This window comes from Diospyros lotus, chromosome 9 (assembly GCF_014633365.1).
Source record: "Diospyros lotus cultivar Yz01 chromosome 9, ASM1463336v1, whole genome shotgun sequence".
Taxonomy (NCBI): domain Eukaryota; kingdom Viridiplantae; phylum Streptophyta; class Magnoliopsida; order Ericales; family Ebenaceae; genus Diospyros; species Diospyros lotus.
This window is the reverse complement of record NC_068346.1, coordinates 1,589,563-1,614,930: the sequence shown is the minus strand read 5'-3', so window position 1 is coordinate 1,614,930 and position 25,368 is coordinate 1,589,563. Positions and strand designations below refer to the sequence as shown.

Below are 25,368 nucleotides of genomic sequence, written 5' to 3'. Positions count from 1 at the left end.
ACAACAACGATAGGGTTGGAGGCGATGACCAAGATGGAAGAAATGGAGGCGATAGCAAGAAAGATATGAGAGGGAGGCAACAATGAGGGCGAGAGTGCTTGCAATGTCCAAGGATAAAGAGAGTTGAAAATATTAGAATTCTTAAAGAGTAAAATTGTAAAATATGTAGTCAATTTTATAAGTTGATAATAACTTTTTGAGCATTGTTGTTAAAATTTTGATTTTACTCGTACGATTTTACTATTTTATGTTTCGGAGACCCCAAATGATTCAAATACCATGTAAAATCGTATTTGGGATAAAATCCTATAAAATCTCGATTTTAAGTGTACAATTTTATAATTTTACACTTCAAAGATTTTCAAATAATTTTACGCTTTAACTATAAATTGCAATTTAAATCTAATGGAGAATATTGGAATCATCATCTAAAGAATTTTAAGTTATATTTTGCCTCTAAATTGCCTATTACATGTTAGTTTTGAGTTATATTTTGAAAACATCATCTTTTAAGTTATAATAAGGAATAATCAGGTTATTAAATGATATTAATTTATTTTTTATAAAACCATATTATTATAAATATATATTTATAAAAATTAAAAGATATTTTTAATTATCTTTAAAATCTTACAATTTAATGATCCGATTTTATAAACCATTTTTCGATCTCACTTAAAATTTTGATTTTAACTACCAGCAACTATTATGTTGCCCATCGTCGAGTAACATAGCACTTGCTCGATTGAGAGAGAGGGGGGGGTGGGCCCCACATGCATGGGACCCACCCACCTCTCTCTCAGTCGGGCAACTGCTATGTTGCCCGACAGTGGGCAACATAGCAGTGCCCTTTAACTACCTTGCTTATGAGAAAAGATGGGGAAATTTTTTAAAATACTATTAAAATAGCGTTTAAGTTTGATAGTGTTTAATTATTTTAACTTTTAACAAATATATAAATAAATAAACTATACAATATTTTAGATTTGCTAACAACTTATAAGTGTTCAAATCACTTAACCAAACAACCTATTAAAATCATTTAAATTAAGGCGGACATTTAACACTTGGAAGGGGTCCCGCCATCATGTTTGGGGCATAGACGAAAGGCGTGGCCCATTTGGGTTTATTTCTGCTGATGCCCGTCCTATTTGGACCACTCTATTTATTTATTAATTAACATTTAAAATCATTTAAATTAAGGAGGGTGGCGTAGCTGTTGGTCCAGCAGCAGAAGTCTAAGTTCAATTATTATGGATTAAAAATCTTTAGTTGATTATTTATTATGTTTAAACGTGAAAGAGTTGATAATATTATAGTTAATAGGTATTAAGGGTTATCTGTAATAATAAGATGTATGAATTTTACATATAATTTGGTATAGTAAGATCCAAGTTGAGAATGATTTTCAACGAGAGAACATTAGTAGGGTGAAATTATTGAACTATTTCTAAAAACACAGTGAATTTTGGCCTATCATGTGTTCCTATCTTTGGGTGCAAGCGGTGAAATTTCTCACCGTAAGAGCCCCCCACATTGTTCTATGCACGTGGGAGGGATTAATCACGATACACGACAACTCCTATGGTAAGAGGTATAGTGTATAGTGCTCACAAGAACCCATTCCATAAGAAGATAAAACTCTCACATTGCAACTGTCATGATTCGAACCTACATCCTTATGTGTAATTTTTTATCCTGTGAACTATCCGTGTTACCTGTGAGACACGTGTTTCTATCCTTAAATAATAAGGAGTCACTCATGTCTTTTTATTCAAGTCAACGTTTAACTCTCAATTTTTTATTTTGAAGGATTCATAATGGTTTTGAAAAAAATATTATTATTTTAATTTGATTTGACGAATCATTCAACAACCCTTAATTGTTGAGCATAAGAATCTTAGAGCTAACTCTGAGTATCCCATCTTATTTAACCTATATAAAAATCAAGACCCCATAAGTAGTGGTATCAAACTCTTTTGACTCATTATATACCACTTGCTCATATTCTCTGCTAACTATTGAGTGTCATATGTTAGAGATATAGAGCTTGATTTGATTTAATGACTCTATGCAGAAGTGGTACGGGTTTTGCTACCCCATTTAGCGAGCCCCTTCCAAGAGTTCAAGATGAGTCCCCAAAAGCTAAACAAATTAGAAATTAGGATTGGAAGATTTATTTTAAAATCCTAAACAGATTAGGTATCCTGTTCGAACCAAATTGAGTTTACTAAAAAAGAAATAAAATTAATCAAGATTAATTTGTTTAATTTAAAAATTCAATTTTTAAAATCACCCTAATTGTGAGAAGATACGAATTCATGTTAGATATTCAACTCTAATAGTAGATTGAAGAAGTTAGAGAAATTATATCATAGGTGGATTTAGGTTCATAAATACATACAAGAATAATAATGATTCAATTTGGATTTTTTTTTTTCATATCAATTTATCTTGATTAAGGAATTTTTTGGTTTTGAAACAGGTCAAATGATCTTTGAAGACGAACTTATTTGAGCAAGCTTTTCTTGTAAAAAAGGAGGAAGAGTTTGGTTTTTCAGTAAATCTTTCGACTTTCAAGATGATCACTATACTCAGAAATAATATAATAATAATATAATAAATGTCTTACCTAAATTCTATCATACCATGTCTTTATATAGGCAAATTAAAGGGTTAATATAGACTAAGATGAGATAACATGGATAGCCAAATTTAATTCTCTAGATGGGCTGGATGAGCCACCTATGGATAATATTGGGTCAAACTATTAGATAAACTCAACCATTTAACTCGATTCTCAGATTAAACCTAGATTGGTGTGAGATTTTCCTCAAAACTATCAGATACAAGCAACAAATTAATTAGCCGAGGTGGGAGGTTGATTTGGCTTTTTTCTCAGCCTTTACTCCTACATTCTTCCTCAGCAAATACTCAAAAGAATAATGATACTACAAATGAATTAATCGGCCGAAGATGGAGGTCGATTTGCTTTATTTTTTTTATGTTAATTTTACCCCATACCCACAATCAATTAATTTTAAAAAATTATTGTTTACACAAGATTAAAAATTTATTATTATTGAGATATAACAATAAATTTAAAATTACAAGAGAGTGATCTTCATGTGTTTGAGGCATTGCAAGTCCTTGGAAGACTACAAGACTGAAAATAATTAGGGACAAGGGTGTCTCCATGCCCAATACTTAATTTAGTCTTAACCAAAAAATAGGGTAATATTCATGTAGCTTATGTATGAGTTCTTCAATATCTCTATCGAAATGGTCACTTCCTATTTGTAGAGGAAATTGATAAGTGAAAGAGCATTCACATTTTTCAATATTGGTTATTTCAAATTTTTAGGTAAAAATTTTAGAGATAATTCGACGTATTCTCAGTGTGTTGTAACTTAGTGAATCTCCTGAAAATTATATTTTTGTAACTCGAGAGAGATTCACAAGCTCAAAGTCTGCTTTGTTCGGGAAGATTTCTCGAACTTCCCTTGTTATTTGACACATCAATAATGATAGTAGTTTATGTGTCACATTAGTCACTAGTAGAACTAAAATAGGGCAAGTCAAGGCTTTGGTTATTTTCTACTTTGGTTAAATGAAAGTAACAGGTGCAAAAAGTATCTAGAAAGATGTCTATGGTGAAGTGACTTACAGACGCATTTTCGTGTCATTCTAACCATCAAAGGTTTTTCAATTTTCAAATAAATACAAAAATATTATTTAAATATTCAACTTTAACGTTATTATTATTAATATTTATATTAATATCTTATATATTTATATTAATACGACATAATACAAAATATTAATATAAAATATTATTACAAATATTAAATTTAAAAAGGTAAAAAAAAAATTCGATTTTAAATTGCTGAACTTAGTAATCTACAAAGGAAGATGATAAAATTGTTTTGAGACTCAAAGTTGTTAAAATTATAAAATCGTAAGAGAGTTTTCGACATGTAAAATTATAAATTATATTTTACATGTCGTAAACTATAATAATATATTCACATTTGAAAATTATATTTATAAAAAAAAAACTCTATATATTTTTATATTTACGCGTTTTCTTCTGTTTATATTTCTTATTTTTTAAAAAAAAATATTATATTCATTTTTTTATTTCAGTAGAACCTATATTGCAACCACATTAGATTATATTATTTCTTTGTTTTCTTCTTCCCGAACTCCAAGATGGGCATGACTAATCTTGAACCTTATTAATACTTCATTGGCAAAGTCACTAATCAATCCCCCACTTACACCCATTAACCTTATGACATAAGATTACCAATAATCAACAAAAATGATCAGTTGGATGGTCACATCATTTCAAATTAATATTTATAATACCATGTTTATTGAATAATCTTCAAGAAATTAACAAAAATTCTTAACCTGATGATTAATTAGACATGAGGACCACATTCATGATCTGCCAAGGTGAAATGGATTTTTCTCCTTGGTGCCACTAAGAAGCAAGCAGATTAATTTAATTAATTAGAAGCATGATTAGGGACACTGATCCTTACTAATGGCTACCTTCTAATTACATATTCTCAAATGGGAGTGCCACAGGACCACATGGAACTCGAGTTTTGACTTTTGATTTTAATTCCTACTAATCACTGTCACTGACATTACAATTTTTTAATAAATAAATTCTAAAAGACTTAAAACATATTAAATATGGAGAAAGTCTTAACAAAATAAAGGGTCAAAATCTGCCTAACCTGAGGCCTATATTTTATCAGTAATTAATTAATATAAAAAAAGTGTTTTCATATATTAGTATAATTTATTAAAAACAAAATGGGCCAAAAGCGGTCAATTTTAGCAGCCCACGTGACACTTCCAGCCGGCCCAACATATTCGGCCCAGACATTTAGAAATTTCCAGTTCACAGTTTGAACTTTGAACCCGACTGGAAGGGCCGAGCAACCAAATGAACATTGATAGATCCACCAACGAAATCGGTTGGATTTGGATGTCGGATTGGCCGAACACGCTTTTGAATTTTGTAATTCATGAATGAATATAACTTGATTTAGTGTTCTTTACCCTTTTGGTGGAAATCTATGTCTACGGGCTGCTGCTCAATGACCCAGAAAGGCGGCACCTTTCTGGATAAATGACGAGAGAGAGAGAGAGAGAGAGAGAGAGAGAGAGTCACATGAAGATCAAGAGATTAACAGCAAATCTGATATTTGAATGAAAAGCAGAGGAAAGGAAAGGGAAAATTTCAATAAAACAATGAATGAAAATGGCACCTTCGTATGGTTTTTTGGGGTCAGTAATCAGGCATGAACTGGCTCATCTTGGCTTCTTCAGTGGCCCTCTTCTGCTCGCTGGCTCTCAACCACAAGCAAACGGCGGTGAAGCTGAGGAGCAAGCTCATGAATCCGCTGCCCAATCCGATCCCAACAATGGCCAACACCGACAGCCCCCTGTTCTTCAATGGGGGCAACGGGTACCCGTAAAGATCCTTGTTTCCTGTTATAGAGAAATTAAAACAGCAAACCCAGAAGATGAATCGTGTCACAATCACACAGCAATACAGCATCGAAATCAGAGACATTTAAATTTAATCTTGAGCTCAACGTTACCCGCGTAAGAGCTGGCATTGAACCGGGGCAAGTTGCCGCTACGGTTCCCCAGGGACGGCGGGATGGGACCGGCGAGCCGGTTGTTGGACACGTCGAAGACCGACAGCCGGGCGAGAAGGCCGAGCTGGGGCGGGATGGCGCCGGAGAGGAGGTTGTCGTGTAGGTCTATGACGTTGAGGTAGGCGCAGAGGGCGAGCTGCGGCGGGATATCGCCGGAGAGGCGGTTGGCGGAGAGGTTGAGGACGGCGAGGTTGAGGAGGGAGTGGAGGGCGGCGGGGATGGGGCCGGAGAGGGCGTTGGAAGAGAGGTCGAGGGCCTGGAGATTGGTGCAGTTGGAGAGGAAGGGCGAGATGGAGCCTCTTAGAGAGAGGTTAGAGAGAGAGAGCTTGTAGATTCGGCCATTGTTGCAGGTGGCGCCTTGGAGGTAGGAGGTGAAGCCGGAGCAGGGCTCCTTGAAGGTGGCCCTCGTCCAGTTCTGGAGCCTCTTGTTCGGGTCCTCCATCGACTCGCTCAGGTAGGTCAGGCAGGCTTCGTCGTCGGGGTCCGCCGCGGACGGCTGCTGGAGGCCGGCCCACGTTAGCAGGACCAGCGAGAGCAGCGCCCACACACCGCCTCCCATCACCTCGCCCGCCCAGGGACACGGCGCCCACCCAACCCAACGAGGGAGTCGTCGATTATCCTGCGCCACTGTCGCAGGGCGTACGTTAGCAAGGGACGAGAACCGAGATGATTTTGACGATTGCCCCATCTTGAGATGACAAAAGGATCCGGGGCGAAGTGATGGGTAGTTGCGGTTATGCTCTTTCTATTCGGAATGCCCTTTTAATTATCAAGGCGCATGTTAGCCAGCCAGGCAGCCAATAACGAGAGCTAAGATTAAGGTAAGAGTAACATAATAATAATAATAATAATGTTTTAATGAAGCAACTAACTAGCTAGGTATCTCAGTATTAAAATTTACACCTATATGTAAGCGAATTGTGGAGTTGGTGGAGAATCATAATTGTATTACGTAAACGATGATTATGCCACATAAATAATTGGATTTGAACCCTTAAATTCATCAAGAAAGTTAGGTAAGAAAGATTAAATCTTTAACTTGAGTTTAATATGCCTCCAAATTAAATTTTAGTCTTGAACCTAGCTAGAAACTTCTAGTGAATAATATTTTTATAATTTTCCTTAAGATGGGGATGCGCATATCATGAATATTAAATTTATAAAGTGATTAAAAGTAAAGTATGGTATATTAAGAGTTAGTGCCCATGACTTTTGGGTAGAATAATGTATGCTTAGCCACGCGCAATAGTAAATGGAGTCCCCATAGAGTGGGCGTGCAGTGCAGATGGTCGTCATAGACATGGTCATGATCTTTAATTTCCTTAAATTTCACTTCTCTTTTGTTTTTCTCTATGATTTTATTTATTTTGTCTTAAAATATTTTGTTTATTTTTAATATTTGAGTGACATAAAATACTTTTATAGTAAAAATGTTTTGCATAAAAAAGTGAGAAAATAACTTGCCAATTAATGATGATCGGAGCTGATCACTATCATGTCTATCCAAAAAAGCTCAGTACATTCGATAGTTGTTCTCAATTCTAAGTTTGTCCAAAACTTGCTTGACCTATAAGGGTAGGAGTTCGGTCCCTTGATATAATCTCTAGCAATCAAATTAGTTCTAATTCCAAAAATGAAAATGGTACTCAATAGATGACATACTTATCTTTTGAAATTCACGTTTTTATATAAGCATATATAAGCATATTGTAGAGTCGATGGAGAGCCATTGTCATATCACGTAGGCAATCGAATCCCAACAATAGGCCATTTTTGATAAAAGGTGCTAGAGATCTTGGTTTGGATTGAGATTTGGATCTAATCATTTAAGTCAAGTATTTTATCTGAATCTAAAATGCCCAAAGTCAAATCTTGACTTAGATTTAGAGTTTTGGGTGCTTGTTTAGCTTGGCTTGGATCTAAGTACCCTTGAGCACAAGTCACTTCTAGAGAACCATATTTATTCCATATATTGCACATATATAATTATTTGTATAAAATATTCTTTTGGTATATTTTGTTACCTTAGTCTATTATTCCATATCTTGCGAATATATTTTTATATATCCTTTCAGGTCTTAGGAATATTTTAATATATTCCCATATATATGTATCTAAAAAATTAAAATTTTAAATAAAAATTTATTAAACGACGTTTAATAGTAACTATTTAAATTGTAATCTACTTGGAATTGGAAGCATGGACTTAATTATCATTATATATATATATATAGTATAATACTAAAATGTTGTCCTTATAAAAAAAATTTAGAAATATATTTAAGAGTCCCTATAGTTTGCATTTTTTGCTTAAGGATACCTCCATCACTAACACCACTAATTAATCAAATTAAAAACAAAATAAAAATAAAAAATTGGAAAACCTATCATTAATAGGGTAGAACCATTAGCGATGAGTCCATTGTTGGTAGGGCTTTTTGTTGACTAGAATAAGACAAAGAGATAGAGAATGAAAATGAGAGAGAGAAAGAAAAAAAAGAAAAAAACTATAGTTAATGGACTAAAAGAAATAACAAGGATTTCTTGAAAAGGGTTAAAGAATCACGAGATAAAATTAACGATTGTTGTGGCTTAGAGAAACAGAATGAGAACGAAAGAGAAATAAAGAGATAAATTTGGGGTGAGACTCAAGAAGAAGGTGATTGTTGCATTTTTATCTTCCACAATCATAAATGAAAAAAAGAAGATTGTGCCGCTCTTGCTTATTTATCTTCCATCCATTTCAAATTGAATGGTTATTGCCTTTTCAAATTAGAAGATTGTTGTTTCTTCTTTTTTTTTCTTCCGTCAACTTTGATCAACCGACCACTTTTTCTTATTTTTTTCTCTTTCCTTCTCTTTCTCTATCTTAGTTGTTGTCTACCATGAGGCCACCAACAATGAGTTTCGACGGTGGCACTATAACAAAAAAACACTTATTGAGGCAATTTTTTAAGATATTTTTAAAAAAGTGCCTTATAAAATATTATTTTAAGGTACAATTTTAAAAAATGTCCCAAGTAATTTTAATGAGACATAGCGATAAAGTGTCTAATAAAAAAATCTAATAGGGCATAATTTTTGAAATACCCTAATAAAATAACTCTAATGAAACACTTTGATGAAATTTCCTAATAAAAAAATCTAATAAGGAAATTTTTTTAAAATACCTTTATAAAATAATTCTAATGAGATATTTTAATAAAGTATTGTCCTATTAGATTTGTAAGGTGCCCCTATAAAATAAATATTTTTTATATTTTTAATTTTTGGTTTTTATTTTCATTTAATTCAAGTATTTTAATTTAATTAGGATTTATTCTACCTTAATTAATATTTATTTATTTTAATTTAATAACAAAAAAATATCTTCTCACAATGACTTTTAAAAAATAAAAAATATCTCATTGACAAAAATCAGAAAACATGATCTGATCCCAATATATACATTTTACCCAAAAAGTAAAAGATTACAAGGCATATATGGTCGTGTGATTAAACACGATGAAAGAAAGTTGGGACAATCACTTAACTTTCAACTTAAATCACAATGATAATCATGTAACTTTAATCCTTTTTAGCACGTAAACAAGATTGGCACGAGAGAGAATTAGGGTTAAAGTTATGCCTTTGGATGTGTCGGAGAATCTTTTCTCAGCAAAGAACAAAGAACTTGGACCCTGCCAATCCACCAACATCATCATGATCATTGTTTTCAATCAAATCCAAGCAATAATTAATTAACCCTTAATTCTATATATTCTTCATGCTGTGTTTTTCACAGCTTTAGCTCATTAATCATGATGAACCAGGATCCTTGTTTAATCTTAACAAAATAATATATATATTTTCTTTATTATCTTTAACCCTCCGTCACCATCCAAACTGTTTGTGACAAAAACCCAGTACTGTTGGCAAGCTGCGACACCATCAATTGGAATTTTTCTGATGGGACATTCAACATTAATTTGGGCAACCTTTGGAAAATGTTATGGTAACTAAGCATATTTATATCTGCTAAAAAAAAAAAAAAAAGTGTTAACTAGCTAGGGTTTTGGGATCATTACTATTTGGCCCTAAATTCAATTTAGACTACACAGTCATCTATATATATACATCTTAAAAATATTGTTTGATAGGCTTAAAATGGTTACAATTAATCTAACAAAATGATAATTGATAAAAGCAAGGTATATAAGGAACAGGATATGTAACGTTACGTAATGGTCCAGAAAAATGCCCATGATTTGAACCACATAGATTTGTGGAGCAATAATGGCATTGAGACTACTGGGCATGTCAAGGGAAACAATCAATCATACCCACACGAGTTGGCCATCAAGCCATGTACAGTAGAGATTGCTTTCATGGCCAGCATCATTCCTTAATTCTGGATTACAAACCCTAAAAACTAACATTAAATTAAGCAAATCATAGTCCTTTTGATCAAAAGCCCAAAAGAAATGTCAATTATTTTGATGATGATTATGCCTTCAACCAATTGAACCAATTACTTGACCTAATTATTATCAAGAAAATGTGGGCTGGTGAACAAGAAGATTGCATGGTCATAGAACTCGAAGCGCTATTTTCTTTTTAAACCTTCCCTCCACCAAATTAATTAATTCTTACAAGATCTTTGATTCAGCTGGGGCTACCAGAGGACAGAGTTTTGAAAATTCTGAAGCCCCATTTTACAAGAATTCCAGCCACTAATTCAGATACGAATTGAAACCAACACTTTCTTTTCCTTTCTCCCCACCTTACTGTTTGGCTCCCTGGAAAAAAAGCAGTTCCAACAATTCCCGGGAAATCTATGTCATGATGTATCTGTCCATGCAGAAAAGGGTGGCACGTGGGGCATGGGAATTTGAGGCCTCAGCGGAGCTGATGATGAGATCCAAGAATTGACAGTACTGGTTCCACTGGTGACAAACTTGGACGCCATTAGTGGCGGAACTTGAAATTGCAGCGGCAGGCTGTTGTGTTTTTCGGGGCTTCCATCTCTAGAGCTGCTCATCAACAAGTGGCTCACCATGTTGGCAGGGTCTCCATTGTTGTCCTTTGGATCACTTGCTTCCCCGTTACTGGGGAGCTCTTTGCCGGAATCTATGTCCTTGTTTCGCCGGGCAAGTTCTCCGGCTAGAAGGGAGCTGCTTGCCATTATCCGCTCTACATCGTACCTCGATATGTCGAAGTTTGTCACGGCATTAACCCCACGGAACTTTATAGCCGCGATGTCGTAGGCCTCGGCAGCTTCCTCCTGGGTGCCTGATGAGGATCCAACAAACACTTGCACAGTTAAAAAGGGCGTTCTCATTGCACAAAATCTCCCCTTTGGGAGGGACTATGATAAAATGATCAAAATATTCTTCAAAAGCAAGCATAACAACATTTTCAAAATGCCCTTGTGTAAGCAAATTCATTATAAAAACGAGGGTATTTTGGTTATTTAATCATGTCAGTCAAATCAAAAAGAAAGATATTTCTTCCTTGACTGGTTGCCATATGAAATGCAAGGGGAAAGTCAAAAGGTGCTAAAAGAACAGCCTTATTTACTTAAAAGCTTTGGCCTGCCGCATGCCGATCAGCCTTATTACAGCTGAGAGAGTCAGAGATTGCCTTTCTCAAAAGATCATATATACGGCATTCGGAATCAAAACAAATTTCCCGGGAAAATATATTTTGAATTGAACTAATCAAAGATCCAAAGAGAACTCACTGAATGTCCCTAGATAGAGGTCTTTGTTTCCTGCAACTCTGCCAATCCGGGCTTGCCATCGCCCATGTTGATGATGTCTGTTGAAGATCAATTAAAATCAGAAACAGAGTTTTCAGAGTGAATTAAAAATACTTCATATAAGCATAATCGTAATGATCTTATTCTCGAGCAAAATATCAAGACCTTGTGACTCCTCTGTAAATTGACGCTCCCCTAGAGAAGCCACTGCTTTTTCTGCAAAAGTTGAATCATGGAGATGAAACCCTTTGGACCAGAAACTGCAATGTTGCAGAACATCGAACAATGGAATGAAAAAATACATAAATTAATTGCACCTTCTCAAATGAGCAACATATTCTTGTCTAGTCATGTTCTTCATTTCTTCCACTTCCTGTCTATAGTTGTCCAGCTGCATCATCATCATCAACACATATGGTTCTATATGTATAAGCTAGCTAGGAAAATTTGAACTTAATAGATGAATAAATTATGCCCATTAAAAAAGAAGAAGAAGACAATGAGGGTGGCACCGGAAAATTGATATGAGTAGAAGGTCCCCAGTATTTCAGAGCAGCCAAATCATAAGACCTTGCAGCTTTTTCTTCCATATCATAGCCCCCTGGAAAATCAGTCAGTATTTGGCAATGATTTCAGTCAATGAAGAAATTAAAAAACATGCTCATTGTTCAATCATTATCAGCAACAACAAAAAAAAGGCTTACCCAGATAAACTGGTAACCATCATTAGATTCAAATTGTACCACCCAGCAACCAACAACACAACAAATCAGAAATAGGTCAGGATTAGTCAGTTCAAAGAACCAATAAAGAAAAAAAAAACGAAAAATAGATGCCCTTAAATCGAGAATGTGGATAGATATTTGTTTCTTCTACTAACCTTGCCTTCCTTTCCTGCTTTGGCCCTCTTTCTTGCAGCTATTATCCCAGAGATGAGCTTCATATCTACCAGTCCATCTATGCCTTTTGGACAAAAATTAGCACAAGATAACAAATTTAAGAAACTAATGAACAGAAATTTGTGGGTACAAAGAAAAGTAACCAAAAAAAAATTGAAGGAATTAAATGTCCGAACCTTGTAACACCTCTATATTGGGAAGTTCTCTGCCCAAATGTATCTATTGACTTTCTATGAACAATCTGCTTGTGATGATTCTTCTCGGACCCTCTTTTTTTGGTTTCAATGGCTACGGACTCGGTTACAGTCGGTGAGATTTGCTGCGTGACAGTAACACAGCTTGACTGGGACCCAGGGCTCATGGACAAGCTTAGGGACTGTAAGTCTCCATAGCCCATTGAGTTCATTGGCCCAGTTTCTCCCCCATTCTCCCCCATTGAAACCCAGTTCTTCATCCCAGGGATTGCATCTTCCGCCATTGTCGGGAGCTGGAGGCTGCAGTTTGCAAACTGGGTTTCCTTGGCTTGCTGGGCAAGATGTGTTTGGTAAACCTCATGGCCTCTAAATGCAGAGAAATCTGAGTATTGCTGGACTTGAAAGTCCTGGCTGTTGGTTTCTTGATCTGGGTTTTGGTGGTAGTAGATGCTGTCCAAGCTCAGAGCCATGGCTTCTCTCTCACTGCCCTCATAATCTTGGCTCCCCATAGCTGCACCACCAAAGAAATTCTCTAGCTTTGGAGTACTTGAAGTTGTCACCATTCCTTCACAAGAAAAGTAAAATAAATAGCTAGAAGTCCAGCTTCATCTACCTAATAAAAACCTCTTAATGATGATCATGAACTGCACTTTATTCTAACCAAGTTGGGTTTGGTTGGTGGCATGAGAAATTGAAAATACAAATCGATGCAAAAAAAACATGTTTAAGCCAATTAACCCCAAAGAGAGGTAATAGAGGTCATGTTTAAACTAACCTGCAGGCTGTGACCTGGAGAAAGCTTCCATGATACACAGTGAGCCATCAGATTTGAGTGGCATCACAGCCAAGGGAGAGTAAAACCCGCCATTTTCAGCTGCATAGCAAGCTCCAGAGTAGCTGAAATGAGCTGGCGCCTGGAAAAAACTAGTTGGATAGGCACTGGAAACAACACTGGAGGGAGGAGCCTCCATGTTCATGTCAGATGAGGATAGGGAGAAGGCCAAGTTGGTGTTGTCGCCGGTGGTGTTATCATTACTACTCATGGACTTCATTTTCTTTGCTTTGAATCTTCTTCCCCACTCACAAGCTAGGGCAACTCAATCATTGGGAAACAAATAAATTAATCATCATACATACACAAACAAGGCTTAGCATATCCTCCATCTTTGAACTGGGTCCTTTTGTATTGTAGCTGCAGAGCTCAGGCAGCAGAAAATCTACGAACCATCTGAACAAAATCCAAGCTCACTGAACGGCTAAAGAGAACAAAGGCTCTCTCTCTCTCTCAGAAGATTTCTAAAGAGAACAAAGCTAGTGCCTTTAAACTAAGCAAAAAGAATGAGTTCCAGCGAGCGATGCTGGGCATTCTTCCTGCATTCCATAGGGATCCGTGCTTGAGAAAGACCTCTTCTTTTGCTTTTCCACTCCGCCCCTTTTCTTTTCCTTTAATTTCTCCCTTTAGACGTTCATGTACGCATATATCCCAAATATACACATGTATATTCCTCTATTACTCACCCCAGATCAGATGCAACAATCATAAAGAGATCAAAAGGACTTCATCCTGCTGAAACAAGGAAACCCGTAGAAAAGAAACTCTTGGGGAAGACCCGAATTCACTCTGGAAGTCTTGAGATCGACAGGCAGCCATATAAATATGATATGATGTAACCATTAATGAAGTGGGCTTGAGCTGTTTCCAGTGTTCAGGCTTTTGGTTAGGGCAGGAGAGCCTGGTTGGACGTAGATGATTATGTTGCAGATTGGATAGAACCGTATAGGGGTTCACGGGGAAGGCTTAATTTATTTATAAGTTGTCACTTCACAAGCAGTGGGACTGCGATGGGCTTCTCTCTCCTGCTCTCCCGTACTAGACCTATTGTAGTTTTGCAACCCAATGGGTAGGTATCTCGCCTTCCCTACTTGGCTACTGCTGGGATGTTTGTAGACAGCTCCATACGACGACGTTTCTGCATGGTTGGAGAATGGTAAACTTGTGGCCCTCAGCTTGTCATTTATGGACATGGACAGCCCAGATCGATGGAATGGTAATATCATTATTAACGTGTTATAAAAGAAAGAGTTTTTCTTTCCCAGTGCTATAAAACAATTAATGGGTAATTATCATATGATCATCATTTTATCTCTCATTGCTTGCATTTACTCTAATAAATGTACAACTGCCATATTAGCATACTCAACATCGATGCTTATATACATTAATTATAAGCAACAATACACAAATACCATGAAAACCATCATATTTGTGTCTTTTTATCTAAAAATAAATTATATTTATCATACGTTATTTCTGTGTCGACACAAAATATAAAATTTTTAAAGAAAATATAAAAGTTTCCGAAAGTTGTGTTCCTATTATTGTTTTTATATTTAGCATACGTTATTCTTCTGTTCACAGAAAATATAAAAATCTTAAAAGAGATATAGAAGTTTCAAAAGGTTATGTTCATATTATTCTTTAGGAGCACAAGAGAGATTGTAGAACATAAATTGCATGCTGAAGAGGATGAGTTCAGTTCAGAGGCTAGCCAAGGACAATGAGCAAGCTGCTTTCCCCTTTGCGAGATCCCTGTCCCTTCACCTTTTGAAGCCGTGGAATTTCGTCAACACCTGCTTCCAGGCAAGCAGTGGGCTGTCTTACAATTATATATGAACATGAAGACAAGCTAAGTAATCAAGCTCTCCCTCTCTATGCTCAATTATAGGACCAATATAATATATATATATATATGTATATATATTTCTACATGTAATTCACTGTTTCAACAGTGTCATATATAGGCATTAATTTTATATTCACACACACACACACACACACATGTTGGCTTCTGATAAATATGAGTATATATATATATATATGTTCTAATTCCTTGTAAATAAAATTTAATTTAATTTGCAGGGCAAAGCTCATGGAGACAGATTTTCCAGTGGGAATGATTTTGTTTGGAGAGAAAGTGAAGAGTTATTGGAGAGATGCAGGGCGAGAGGCGCTTTCTTGATTGAAGTAATGATGACTAAATCCACTCACCACTCACACTACTAGGCCATTTGCATTTGCCTGTCCCTTTTAACAAACACCAACAGTACTATACCATTTTTGCCACTCGAACTAATTAACAGTTTTGTAGTCACAGAGGAACTGCCTCAAACATCTTGATGTATTATCATTCTAGGACCATTTTGTGCCATTCAACAGCTGGGACACAATGGCAATGAACCAAGAATCCTGCAGAAAAGGAAGGAACCTCCCATATAGGCATACACGATAACAGATTGAAACTGTTCATATGGAGAGGAGAAGTCACCATTGTTGAATACAGTAAAGCAAGCAAAAAGATAAAAGAAATTTCAGAGGGCGCGGTGGAATCCCAACAAAATCTAAATAAGATATCACAGCAAGAGAGAGAGTCCAGGCCAGGCCATAGTGGTCAACAGCAAGAAAAAAGAAGATTAATTACGGATTGATAGATGGATAGCAACCAACTGAGAGCGACCATTGAACATTGTTGTGGCCTGTCCTACTGTACCGTACGCTTGAAAGCAAAAGCTCTTTCAACTCCTTGCTCTCTCCACACACACACACACACACACATATATATATATATATATATAAAGAAAGAAAGAAATATTCTGGGGAGAGAAAAAGAGAGAAAACGCAGACTAGAGTACTTAACCAATTAAAGTATATAATATAGCTTCATTAAAAGCTCTCTCTCCCCCTGCCCACTCTGGCCTGGCATGTCAAGCCAGAGGCACCTGTGTCAAGTCATATTCACATAAGATTCTTCCTCTTTGGCCATGGCAGCATCTTGCATTTAATTTGTCTTGTATTGTTGATGCATACTAATTACTTCCATTCCCAGTAGCGAGGTGGAAAAGTCAGTGGCTGGCTACTATTGGTTTTCTTTTCTAGCCTTGGCCAGGATATAAGCCCCCAATGGATTTTCTATCACAGAATGGGAAAACCTCCAAGTAACTGCGAGAAAGTAATTTCCTCCAACCCTATATTACTGTTGTTCTGCTGTCCCTTTGCAAATCACCATTCTACCCAATTCCTAACATTTTATCTCATCGTTTCCTTGTCATTTCTTTTGCTGTGAGAGGAAGGTGACTGCAAGGGAAAACACCACTTGAGGGGCAAACCTTGCAGCAGGGAAAGCCAGACCCTTGAACTTGTCACATTCAGCCAATTACAAATTGAAAGAGAGATACGTGGCTTTGCCACATGGTTCCTTATTACCTAACATAGATTGGTATCGTCATATAATTACTATATGTGCCTTTAATATTTTTGCGATAGATTTATCAGTTGGTATATATATATATACTATTATGAGTGGACACGTACAAAAATTTATCACAAAAGATGTAATTAGGTAAGCCAGTAATTATATGACATATACATATTTAATGATTGTAAATTACAAAGGAATAATACTTATAATAATAATGTATAAAAGTTTATAAAAATGTCATTCTCATGTCATCTTTGGAGACATTTTCATAAAAAAATAAATATTATGTAAAAAAATGTAATTTTTCATCAAATTATACTAAAGAAAAAGATGAAAAATCCATCTGCAAGTATTTGGTGGGCACATTGTAAACAAGAGGTGCCTTTCATGTCTGCTACAGTGGACCTGGAAAAATAGGGTTGCTTTTTGCCACAATATATATATATATATATATATATAGATATGCTTGTTTATGCCATTTTGTCTCTTTTTAAAGGGCCTGTATTTGACTTGGAATGTGTTGAAAATGACTCAGCACACAGCTGATGAACATTTAAGGGTAAATGGGTATTTAGACTTAATTGCGATTTAAGGTTATTTGAATAGAGTTTTTTTATAGTTTAAAAATATTTTTAGAAATTTTTGTAGTTTATTGTTTTGTTTTAGGCATCTCTTTTGTCAATATAAAAATGTTTTTGAATGAATTGTTTGACAAAAAAATTAAGTCGTAATGACCTTTAGATATATTTTTAAACCATAAGGACTTGTAAATAATGTTTTCGGATAAAATATTTTAAAAAAATAATAAATTAACTATAAGAATCTCATTCTTTTATAAATAATTTAAAGCAAAAAAAAATGATGGGAATTATAATTATAACCATCATTTCAAGACAAACAAATTAGTAAATCTTTATTTTTTATATATACACGATAAATAAAGTATCATTGTGTCATAACTTTCATTTATATGAAATTTATTCGCTTACACTAGTTAATCTCACCTATTAATGCAATATAAATCAAATTTATAATCAAAGGGAGAGCAGCTCGACTGTAGAGTCGGCCCTACTATAAAGCCAGATAGGCGGCTGCCTAAGACCCCTAATTGTGAAAGGGCCCACTTTTCAAATTTTATAATTTTTATATATTTTTTATTTTAATAATAAATACTTTATTAAAAATTTAAATTCAAAATTTTATTTTTTATATATTTTTTCTGTGTTCGGTAACTTTAATTTTTATTTTTGGGTGTATAAAATATGTTATTTTTTAAGTTTTTGTATTCTTGTGTGAGTATTTTTTTTAGTTTAATTTGTTGATTGTTGTGTCATGATTATTGATTAACAGTGAAGTTAGTTTTTTTTTTTGTTACTTTTTAACCAATATGTATCTCCAACCATTTTTATTTAATATAGATGATTTGAGATTGAGTCTAATATAAATTTATAATACATTTTTCATGAGTCTAATGTAAATTTAAAAAAAAAATCATTAGGTTATTTTTAATATTTAATTAAATTACTCATCTAATTTATAACTAATAATTGTAATGATTGAATTAGTGTAGATCTATCAATAATATTTTTTTACCCATAGTATGAATTTGATGTTGAATACAAATTTAGTAAAATTAAACGATGTTTTCAATTTTTATTTTAAAAATTAATAAATAAAAATAAAAAATGACATCAATTATGTAATTGATTGAAATAAAAAATTAATAAATTTTATAGTGGATTGAACTTTAACTTTTTTTTTAATTTAATGAAATAATGAAATTTTCTTGAAAAAATATGTATTATTTATTTTTTCATAAAAAAATTAATGCTTTTGAAAAAGTCTCTAAAAATTTTTTTCGCCTAAAACCTCTAAATTGGTTGTGCCAACTCTAAGCTCGAGTGGGAGAGAGAGAGTGAATTGAGGAGACATTGGAGAAATAGAAAAAGCTGAGGGAACATCTAAAATTGTCGCGTCAACATGTGTGCATATCATTTACGGTCAAGTATTTAAATGAATAATTTTGCATAGTTTAGAGACACATTTGAAACTAAAAATAAATAAAATTTTCACAAAAAAAACGTAAAAGTTGAAACACAAAAATATGTTTTCGGCCAATCCCTTGAGCCCAGGAATGACTGTAGCAAGGCCATAAAGAAAACCAAAGATGCCACAAAGATCGTAATGAATGTTGGGCATGAAAGATGCTGTTTAAACATTCAGTTCTAACATTTTGAACGACACTCTGTATTATTATTTTGTATATTTATATTAATATAATATAAAATATAAGATATTAATTTAAAAAATCATTACAAAGTGTCAAATTTTAATATACAAATAATATTTCTGTAAAAGTTGCCCCATTTAAAAAGTCATGTGACATACAAAAAAAAACTATAATTTTTTTTTTATTTTTAGTTAGCAAAAACACTCACTCCTCGGTTTTTAAGGAGAAAAGTTCAAAGACTTCTAATATATCCTTTTATTTTCTTTTTTTTTTTGGATAAAAAAAGGTAAGATTAAGAGCCAATTAAGCAACTCTTTTTTTCATGTAAGTTTGGATCTTACTCTAACTCACATGCTCTCCCTTCTCTAGGATACATACAAACATGCTGATACACCCACCTCCCTAGAATACACACCAATATGACACATTAGAGGAGCCTCTTCAAAGCCCGTCAAGGGATAGTGGTAGTCACATTCGTCTCTTTACCTATTAAACTCAAAGTTCATATGATAAGAGACGAAGGTGAAGGTTAGGAGATCTAAAATATGAAATCTCATTTATACCAAGCGCACACTTAACCAATTAGACTATTTCCTCAATAGTATCCTTTTATAATTCATACTAAAATATAATGTTATTTTCAAAATGAAGAGTCATTTTGATAATATTTTACTTCATCATCATATATGAATACAATTAGTGTATATCAAAATAATAAAATTCTATATTGAAGTAGCTTTTGCAAACATATTTCAATTTTAAATGGGTAAATTAGGATTTATTTTAATATATATTCAAATAAATTTTATGGGTTGCACTTGTGGGGCAGAAATAAATGTTTAACCATTAATTTGGGTCTAAAACAAATCGTTTTGCATACAAATAAATTGGGCCACATTTGGATTTAAAATGAGTTGGATGTGGGCTCAAGCGGAGCCCAACACAAAAAAAAAATTGGGTCAGGAGTCCTACTTAGTGAAAATGGGCCTTCAACTAGGCCCGAGTGCATTTTGAAAGAGGCCCAAAGATTTGTTTATGTTATGTTCCTAATGGACTTGGAGAATTTTTCTTAATGATCCAAAATCAAACTTAGGCCGTAGATAGCTTATATGCATTACAGTTGTTATGATCAACTAAATATGTAACTTTTTTGGCCAAACCCATATTTTCCTTTTATACTTTCATATTTTTTTTTCATATGATCACCTAAAATTTTTATTATTTTAATTACATTTCTAAATTTGCATTTTAGAGTGAATTTAACTTCCATATATTTTGACTTTTTGCCATTTGGTAATTTAAATTTTTTATTATTTCGATTATATCCTTATATTTATATTTTTTAATTAATGTAATTCTTGTACTTTAATATGTAAAAAAAAATTGGATGAGTCAATTTAACTTTTGTTTTTTGTATGTTAAAATATAAAAATTAAATTAAAAATATAAAAATATAATCAAAATAATAAAAATTTTAAATAACTACACGTAAAAATAATACCTAAGCTTTTCGGATGGCAATTGTTGCTTAATGGTGATCGTTCCCTTATTCTGAAGGTCCCTTATGGGTTACTTTATTTGTTTCCTCACGTGTCACCCTTTGTTGTGTCACCTAAGTGGTGCAATGTGGGTAAGGTTCAATAATTAAAATAAAAATTATATCCATATTACATATTTTGTCTCTCCATACATTTAAAAAAAATGCCTCTATCTTATTAACAACTTGTTGATGTTCACTTAATTAAACCTATGAATTTTTTGGCATGGATCATTTAAAATATAATTGTAGGAAGTGAATCTTAAGATGAAATCTATATTTTTGTTTTTATATTTTTTTTTATTATTTAAACTTTTCATTATTTCAATTATATTCCTGAACTTAAATTTTTAAGTCAATCTAATTCTATATTTTGATTTTTTTTTTTCGTGTGATAACTTAAATTTTTTATTATTTTGATTATACTCTACACCTCTATTTTTAAATCAATTAACTTCTGTATATTGACATGAATAGAATGTGACGTATATTTTATCATTTTAATTTGTTCTTTATATTTTTTTTACACATGAAAATATAAAGATTAAATTAACTTAAAAATACAGGTCTACAAGTATAATTAAAATAATAAAAATTTTAAATTATCACACTAAAAAATGTCAGAGTATAAGAGTTAAATTGCATTGAAATGAAATTTATGAATATAATTAAAATAATAAAAAATTAGAATAATTACATAAAAAAAACTGTGAAAGTACAAAATATATATATATATATATAAATTTTTGGCCAAGTGTTAATATTCAACATCGAATATTTTGACGAAGAATATTCCATGTCTTGGGGATCATCAATGTAAGGGAAAGTCTATAAAGGAGGAAAAACAAAGGGAACAAGTTGGGGCAGCCTTGAACTTTGCTGATTTGATGAAGGTTTTAATCAAATTCAAAGATATACAGAAGCAGAAGAAAGAGAGACACATGGTGTCTATTCCATACCTAACAACCACCGACACTCAAATATTACACCCATTCATCATATAAAAATGTTATTTTCAAATATTTTTAATAATATTCGTACATTAATATATTATATATTTATATTTTTGTATCACAAAATATAATACATTAATGTATGTAAGAGTTGTAGAAGTATGAAGTGAATGTCTAAGTAATTTTCTTATAAATAATAAAATGTAATTAAATATGCATCGTATGTAATGTAATTTTGAAGTGTTTGTATCTTAGGTATTATTAAAATTAAAATGAGAAATGAATATAATACAAAATGAAAATGTGGATAAACTTATTTTTAAGTTTAAAATATATTTTTAATATTACAAAATGATCTTGAAATGTTTTTAAAATTACAAAAATAATTCAAAAACGTATTTTTTTGGGGTCTTTTATAACATTTCAGAAACAGAAACGTTTCTGAAATATCAAAATGAAGTCTCGAAACGTTTCCATGCATCATAATTTGTATCTCACAGTGGAAATATTAATATTATTAAAATAAATTATTATTATTATTATTATATTTTTGTAATTTGGTCAAGGAGATTTTGATTCTGCCTAGATTTGATGGGAAGGCACTTCTAATTGGTTTATTATTATTGAAGGCACTTATTTTTAATTTTAATTTTTATTATTATATATTAAAAGGAATTTTCAAAAAATTAAGAAACCAATTATAGTAAAAAAATTACTTTCTTTTATTATATATATATATATATTAAAAAGAGTTTTTAAAAATCTAAGCACTTACAATACACTTAAAACTTATATATCCCAACCCAAATATGTAGAGGAAATTATGAGAATTGTCTATTGCACTAAACATAATTGCCCCTAATATTGTTAGGAATGAGAACTCTAAACATTGTAAAAGTGAAATTTTTGTCTTTTGAAAAAGATTTCGACTAGCAAATTAGTATTTGATATTGACAAAATCAATACTAAATTAATGAGTGAATTCAAGAATGTTCATGTGTGCCTTCTGAAAATTGTACCATTTATTATCCTTACATAATTTGATCTCTCAATAAATGAACGAACGAGATCCTCAATAAAATTTATCTTTCACAAATTTTTAAAAGAATTCTTAATAGTAATAAATTTGAAATTCTCAAGTTAAGTAGAGGATTGTCTACGGCGTAATCAAGATCTCTAATAAAATGAAAAATAAAAGTAACACATGATACTTTTTAATAAAAGAAACACATGTCACTCCATAATTGACTTCTAAAAAATTGTTTTAAGAAAGTTTCGTCACCCATTTGCAACAATACTATATTTTGTTGTTTAATGTGTGTGTGTGTGTGTGTGTGTTGGGGGGGGGGGGTGATGGAAGCTACCATTTTTCCTCCCCTAATTATAATTCTTCTTCGGGCCCATACAGACTATTAAGTTTTGAAAAGTCACAAATAAATTAATTATTACTATAGAATAAAGTTGCTAACATATTTGTACTTAATCCAAAGCCAATTGATTCGGGGGGATAAAAAAAGAAAAAGTGCAAGGCTTGCGTGCTTAATTGTCTCAATCAGCCACTGGCTTGGTGACTTGTCAGTCAAACCCATCACATCTGGCATCTTAATTGTGTGTGATATGGCAGTTTCTGGACCAGAAGGACAACACTACCCCTCGTCCACTTCATTAAAGGTTCCAGCTTTCCAATTTATTGGGGGTCATTTCCGACTTTTCAGCCCGCGAGAGGATGATGATTAAGGGCGACCTTTAATAATTAATTTATTTATCAGTGGGTGATTAGAAATTAAAACAACAGTGATGTTAATGTACCTACCACTTTAATTATGGGTGTGCTTTGTTTCTTTATAGTTATTATTATAAATTTAAAAGCATTACCGGCACATGTTATTATTAATTTAATTGCTATACATATGGGTTAAATTATTTTCAGAGCCCGCACGCTGTGTGGTTGAGATTTCAAGCGCAAAGCGACAAACGAGAAACCTAAAAGGTTTGGTGAACGAACCCAGTAGACATGAAATCTTAATTTACACAAAAGAGATCTATCTAGATGGACCCTCGATCGTATTGATATGAAAAAAACCACCATTTGATTTGCAAACAACCGATTTTCTAAAATTCATCGGAAACCCCAACACTTGTTCTTTATACAGAAAGCAAACGGTTCAGAGAGATAGAGAGAAATGCCGCCGATAGTGTTTTAACGGGTGGTTTATCTATATATATATATATATATATAGTGATGAGTGGATTGGATTCATGAAAGTTGATTTTGTAATTCATTGATGTTCGAAATCGAGGTAATGGTATTGCATGACCATGCAGTTTGTTGTTGTTGTTGTTGTTGTTGAAGTTCCCGAACTAGCAAAACTTGGTGCATGGCCCAGAGCCTCTCCCGGAGAAACGCCGACTCCGATTGGAGCCTTTCGTTATCCCTCTGCACCACTACGAAGTGCTGTGTCACCAACCGGAACCGGTTCACCAGTTCCCGGTTCCCAATCTTAAGCCGGGTCACTTCCTTCCTCAGGCCCTCCAGGTGTTTCTGTTTTCGCATGCGGGACCGCTTTGCCGATTCCCGGTTCGATTTCATCCGCCTTAGCCTTCGCTCGTCCACCGGGGACTTGGTCCGGTTCGGTCCCTCGTTGCTTTGGTCCGGGTCCGGCCCGTCCGAACCGGGGCTCCACACAACGGGCTTTGGGTTTGGGTTTGGGTTTGGGGTTGAGTTTTCTGAACCGGAATTGTAAATCCCAGGCTCTTCTTGAATCACGGGGAAAAGGGGTTCCTGGTAATCCGGCGCCCAAGGCGTGAAACCGCCTTCGAAAACCGGGAATGGGTTCCCGAAGAAGAAGTCGGAGGACGTCTGGGGTGCAAAGGCAGACAACATGGCTGGAAAATCGCTTGCAGGTGGGGGGGAGGGAGGTCGGAGGGGGAAAGGGAAGGAACGAAGGGTAGGGGACGGCTATTTATTGGCGGCCGCGAGACTCTGGCGGGACCCGCCCAGGGGTAATTTGGTCATTATAATACAGGGGGAGGGCAATGGCTTTTGAGTCAGGCTGCACTACCGGTGGGGGCTGTGAAGAGAGCTTTTCAGGGACACGGCGGGTGATGTATAGGTTTTGTGGGGCCCACACCCAAAGATTGGCAATCTAGCTTAGTCATGAAGAAAACAAAACGTGTGGGACCGGCTATCGACACGTGTTCAATCATAGTTTGTGGGCCTCTGAGGAGTCAATAGGACGAAGGTGCTTAGATGGAGCCACGCGGGCTGATGGCTCAGGTTCGGCGCGCTGGCCCATCGGATGGATGTGAGGCTCGATTTCCTGGCTCACGATTTCCGGAGCCAGCCCAGCCCCAGCCCCAGCTATGCTCTATTAACTTACATATATATTGTCCTAATTAATTGGGGCTAGATAATTCAATTTTAACTCAATAGTGCTCACCTTATCTAGACCTAATTACTTTGTTACACTTTATTTTTTAAAGTTCTTTTTGAATAAGTATATAATAAAAGAAAATGTAGTATACTACTGCATGATGTAACTTATAGATTTTTTTTTTAAAACACAAGTTTGGATAATATCAATGGACACCTAATCGTGCTTTTTATTTATTTTTTAAGTAGTTTTGGATGTAAGCTTACTTTTTATAAAAAAAAGGATAACCCATTATGGTGATCTATTTTATAGTGTGAAACCAAAATTAATATATATGATTAATATATATATATATATTGTTTTTTTTTCAAATTTGAAATTAGATCAAAATTATCTAAATTTAGTGTAATTATATCTAACATGTAAAATTAAGTATATTTATGCTAAATTGTTGTGTTTGGTGTCATATATTATTAATATTTATTTATGGGATCCACATGT

General features: G+C 33.9%; 3 protein-coding genes across 5 annotated transcripts; all 3 read right to left on the bottom strand.

Moving 5' to 3' along the window:
- Window positions 1-4,154: 4,154 nt before the first annotated feature.
- On the bottom strand, window positions 4,155-6,534 carry LOC127809462 (receptor-like protein 44). 3 transcript variants are annotated; one of them, XM_052348263.1, is made up of 3 exons: window positions 5,625-6,534; window positions 5,289-5,511; window positions 4,155-5,137 (listed from the first exon to the last, which is right to left on the bottom strand). In XM_052348263.1, exons 1-2 carry the CDS (start codon window positions 6,370-6,372, stop codon window positions 5,309-5,311), a joined length of 951 nt encoding a protein of 316 aa, XP_052204223.1. In that variant the 5' UTR covers window positions 6,373-6,534; the 3' UTR covers window positions 4,155-5,137; window positions 5,289-5,308. The 3 variants fall into 3 exon arrangements, with proteins under 3 accessions (XP_052204223.1, XP_052204221.1, XP_052204222.1); XM_052348262.1 differs by having other exon boundaries at window positions 4,159-5,141; window positions 5,625-6,533; XM_052348261.1 differs by having other exon boundaries at window positions 4,158-5,511; window positions 5,625-6,533.
- Window positions 6,535-10,251: 3,717 nt separating this feature from the next.
- LOC127810626 (AP2-like ethylene-responsive transcription factor ANT) lies at window positions 10,252-14,366 on the bottom strand. Its single transcript, XM_052350195.1, has 9 exons — window positions 13,293-14,366; window positions 12,500-13,082; window positions 12,305-12,387; window positions 12,129-12,137; window positions 11,937-12,025; window positions 11,742-11,815; window positions 11,590-11,640; window positions 11,407-11,483; window positions 10,252-10,955 (listed from the first exon to the last, which is right to left on the bottom strand). Exons 1-9 carry the CDS (start codon window positions 13,567-13,569, stop codon window positions 10,504-10,506), a joined length of 1,695 nt encoding a protein of 564 aa, XP_052206155.1. The 5' UTR covers window positions 13,570-14,366; the 3' UTR covers window positions 10,252-10,503.
- A 9,194-nt stretch (window positions 14,367-23,560) lies between these two features.
- Window positions 23,561-24,439, bottom strand: LOC127810162 (bZIP transcription factor 11-like). The gene has a single exon (XM_052349459.1). The coding sequence runs from the start codon at window positions 24,375-24,377 to the stop codon at window positions 23,751-23,753; it is 627 nt and encodes a 208-aa protein (XP_052205419.1). The 5' UTR covers window positions 24,378-24,439; the 3' UTR covers window positions 23,561-23,750.
- Between the last annotated feature and the right edge of the window lie 929 nt (window positions 24,440-25,368).

Excerpts from the sequence above, each read along its gene's own strand:
- LOC127809462 (XM_052348263.1), bottom strand. The coding sequence starts at position 6,372 with ATGGGGCAATCGTCAAAATCATCTCGGTTCTCGTCCCTTGCTAACGTA. Across the intron at positions 5,512-5,624 it reads CAATGCCAGCTCTTACGCGG|GAAACAAGGATCTTTACGGG; the intron begins GTAACGTTGAGC and ends TCTCTATAACAG.
- LOC127810626 (XM_052350195.1), bottom strand. The coding sequence starts at position 13,569 with ATGAAGTCCATGAGTAGTAATGATAACACCACCGGCGACAACACCAAC. Across the intron at positions 12,388-12,499 it reads CAATATAGAGGTGTTACAAG|GCATAGATGGACTGGTAGAT; the intron begins GTTCGGACATTT and ends TTTGTCCAAAAG. Across the intron at positions 11,484-11,589 it reads ATTTACAGAGGAGTCACAAG|ACATCATCAACATGGGCGAT; the intron begins GTCTTGATATTT and ends GATCTTCAACAG.
- LOC127810162 (XM_052349459.1), bottom strand. The coding sequence starts at position 24,377 with ATGTTGTCTGCCTTTGCACCCCAGACGTCCTCCGACTTCTTCTTCGGG.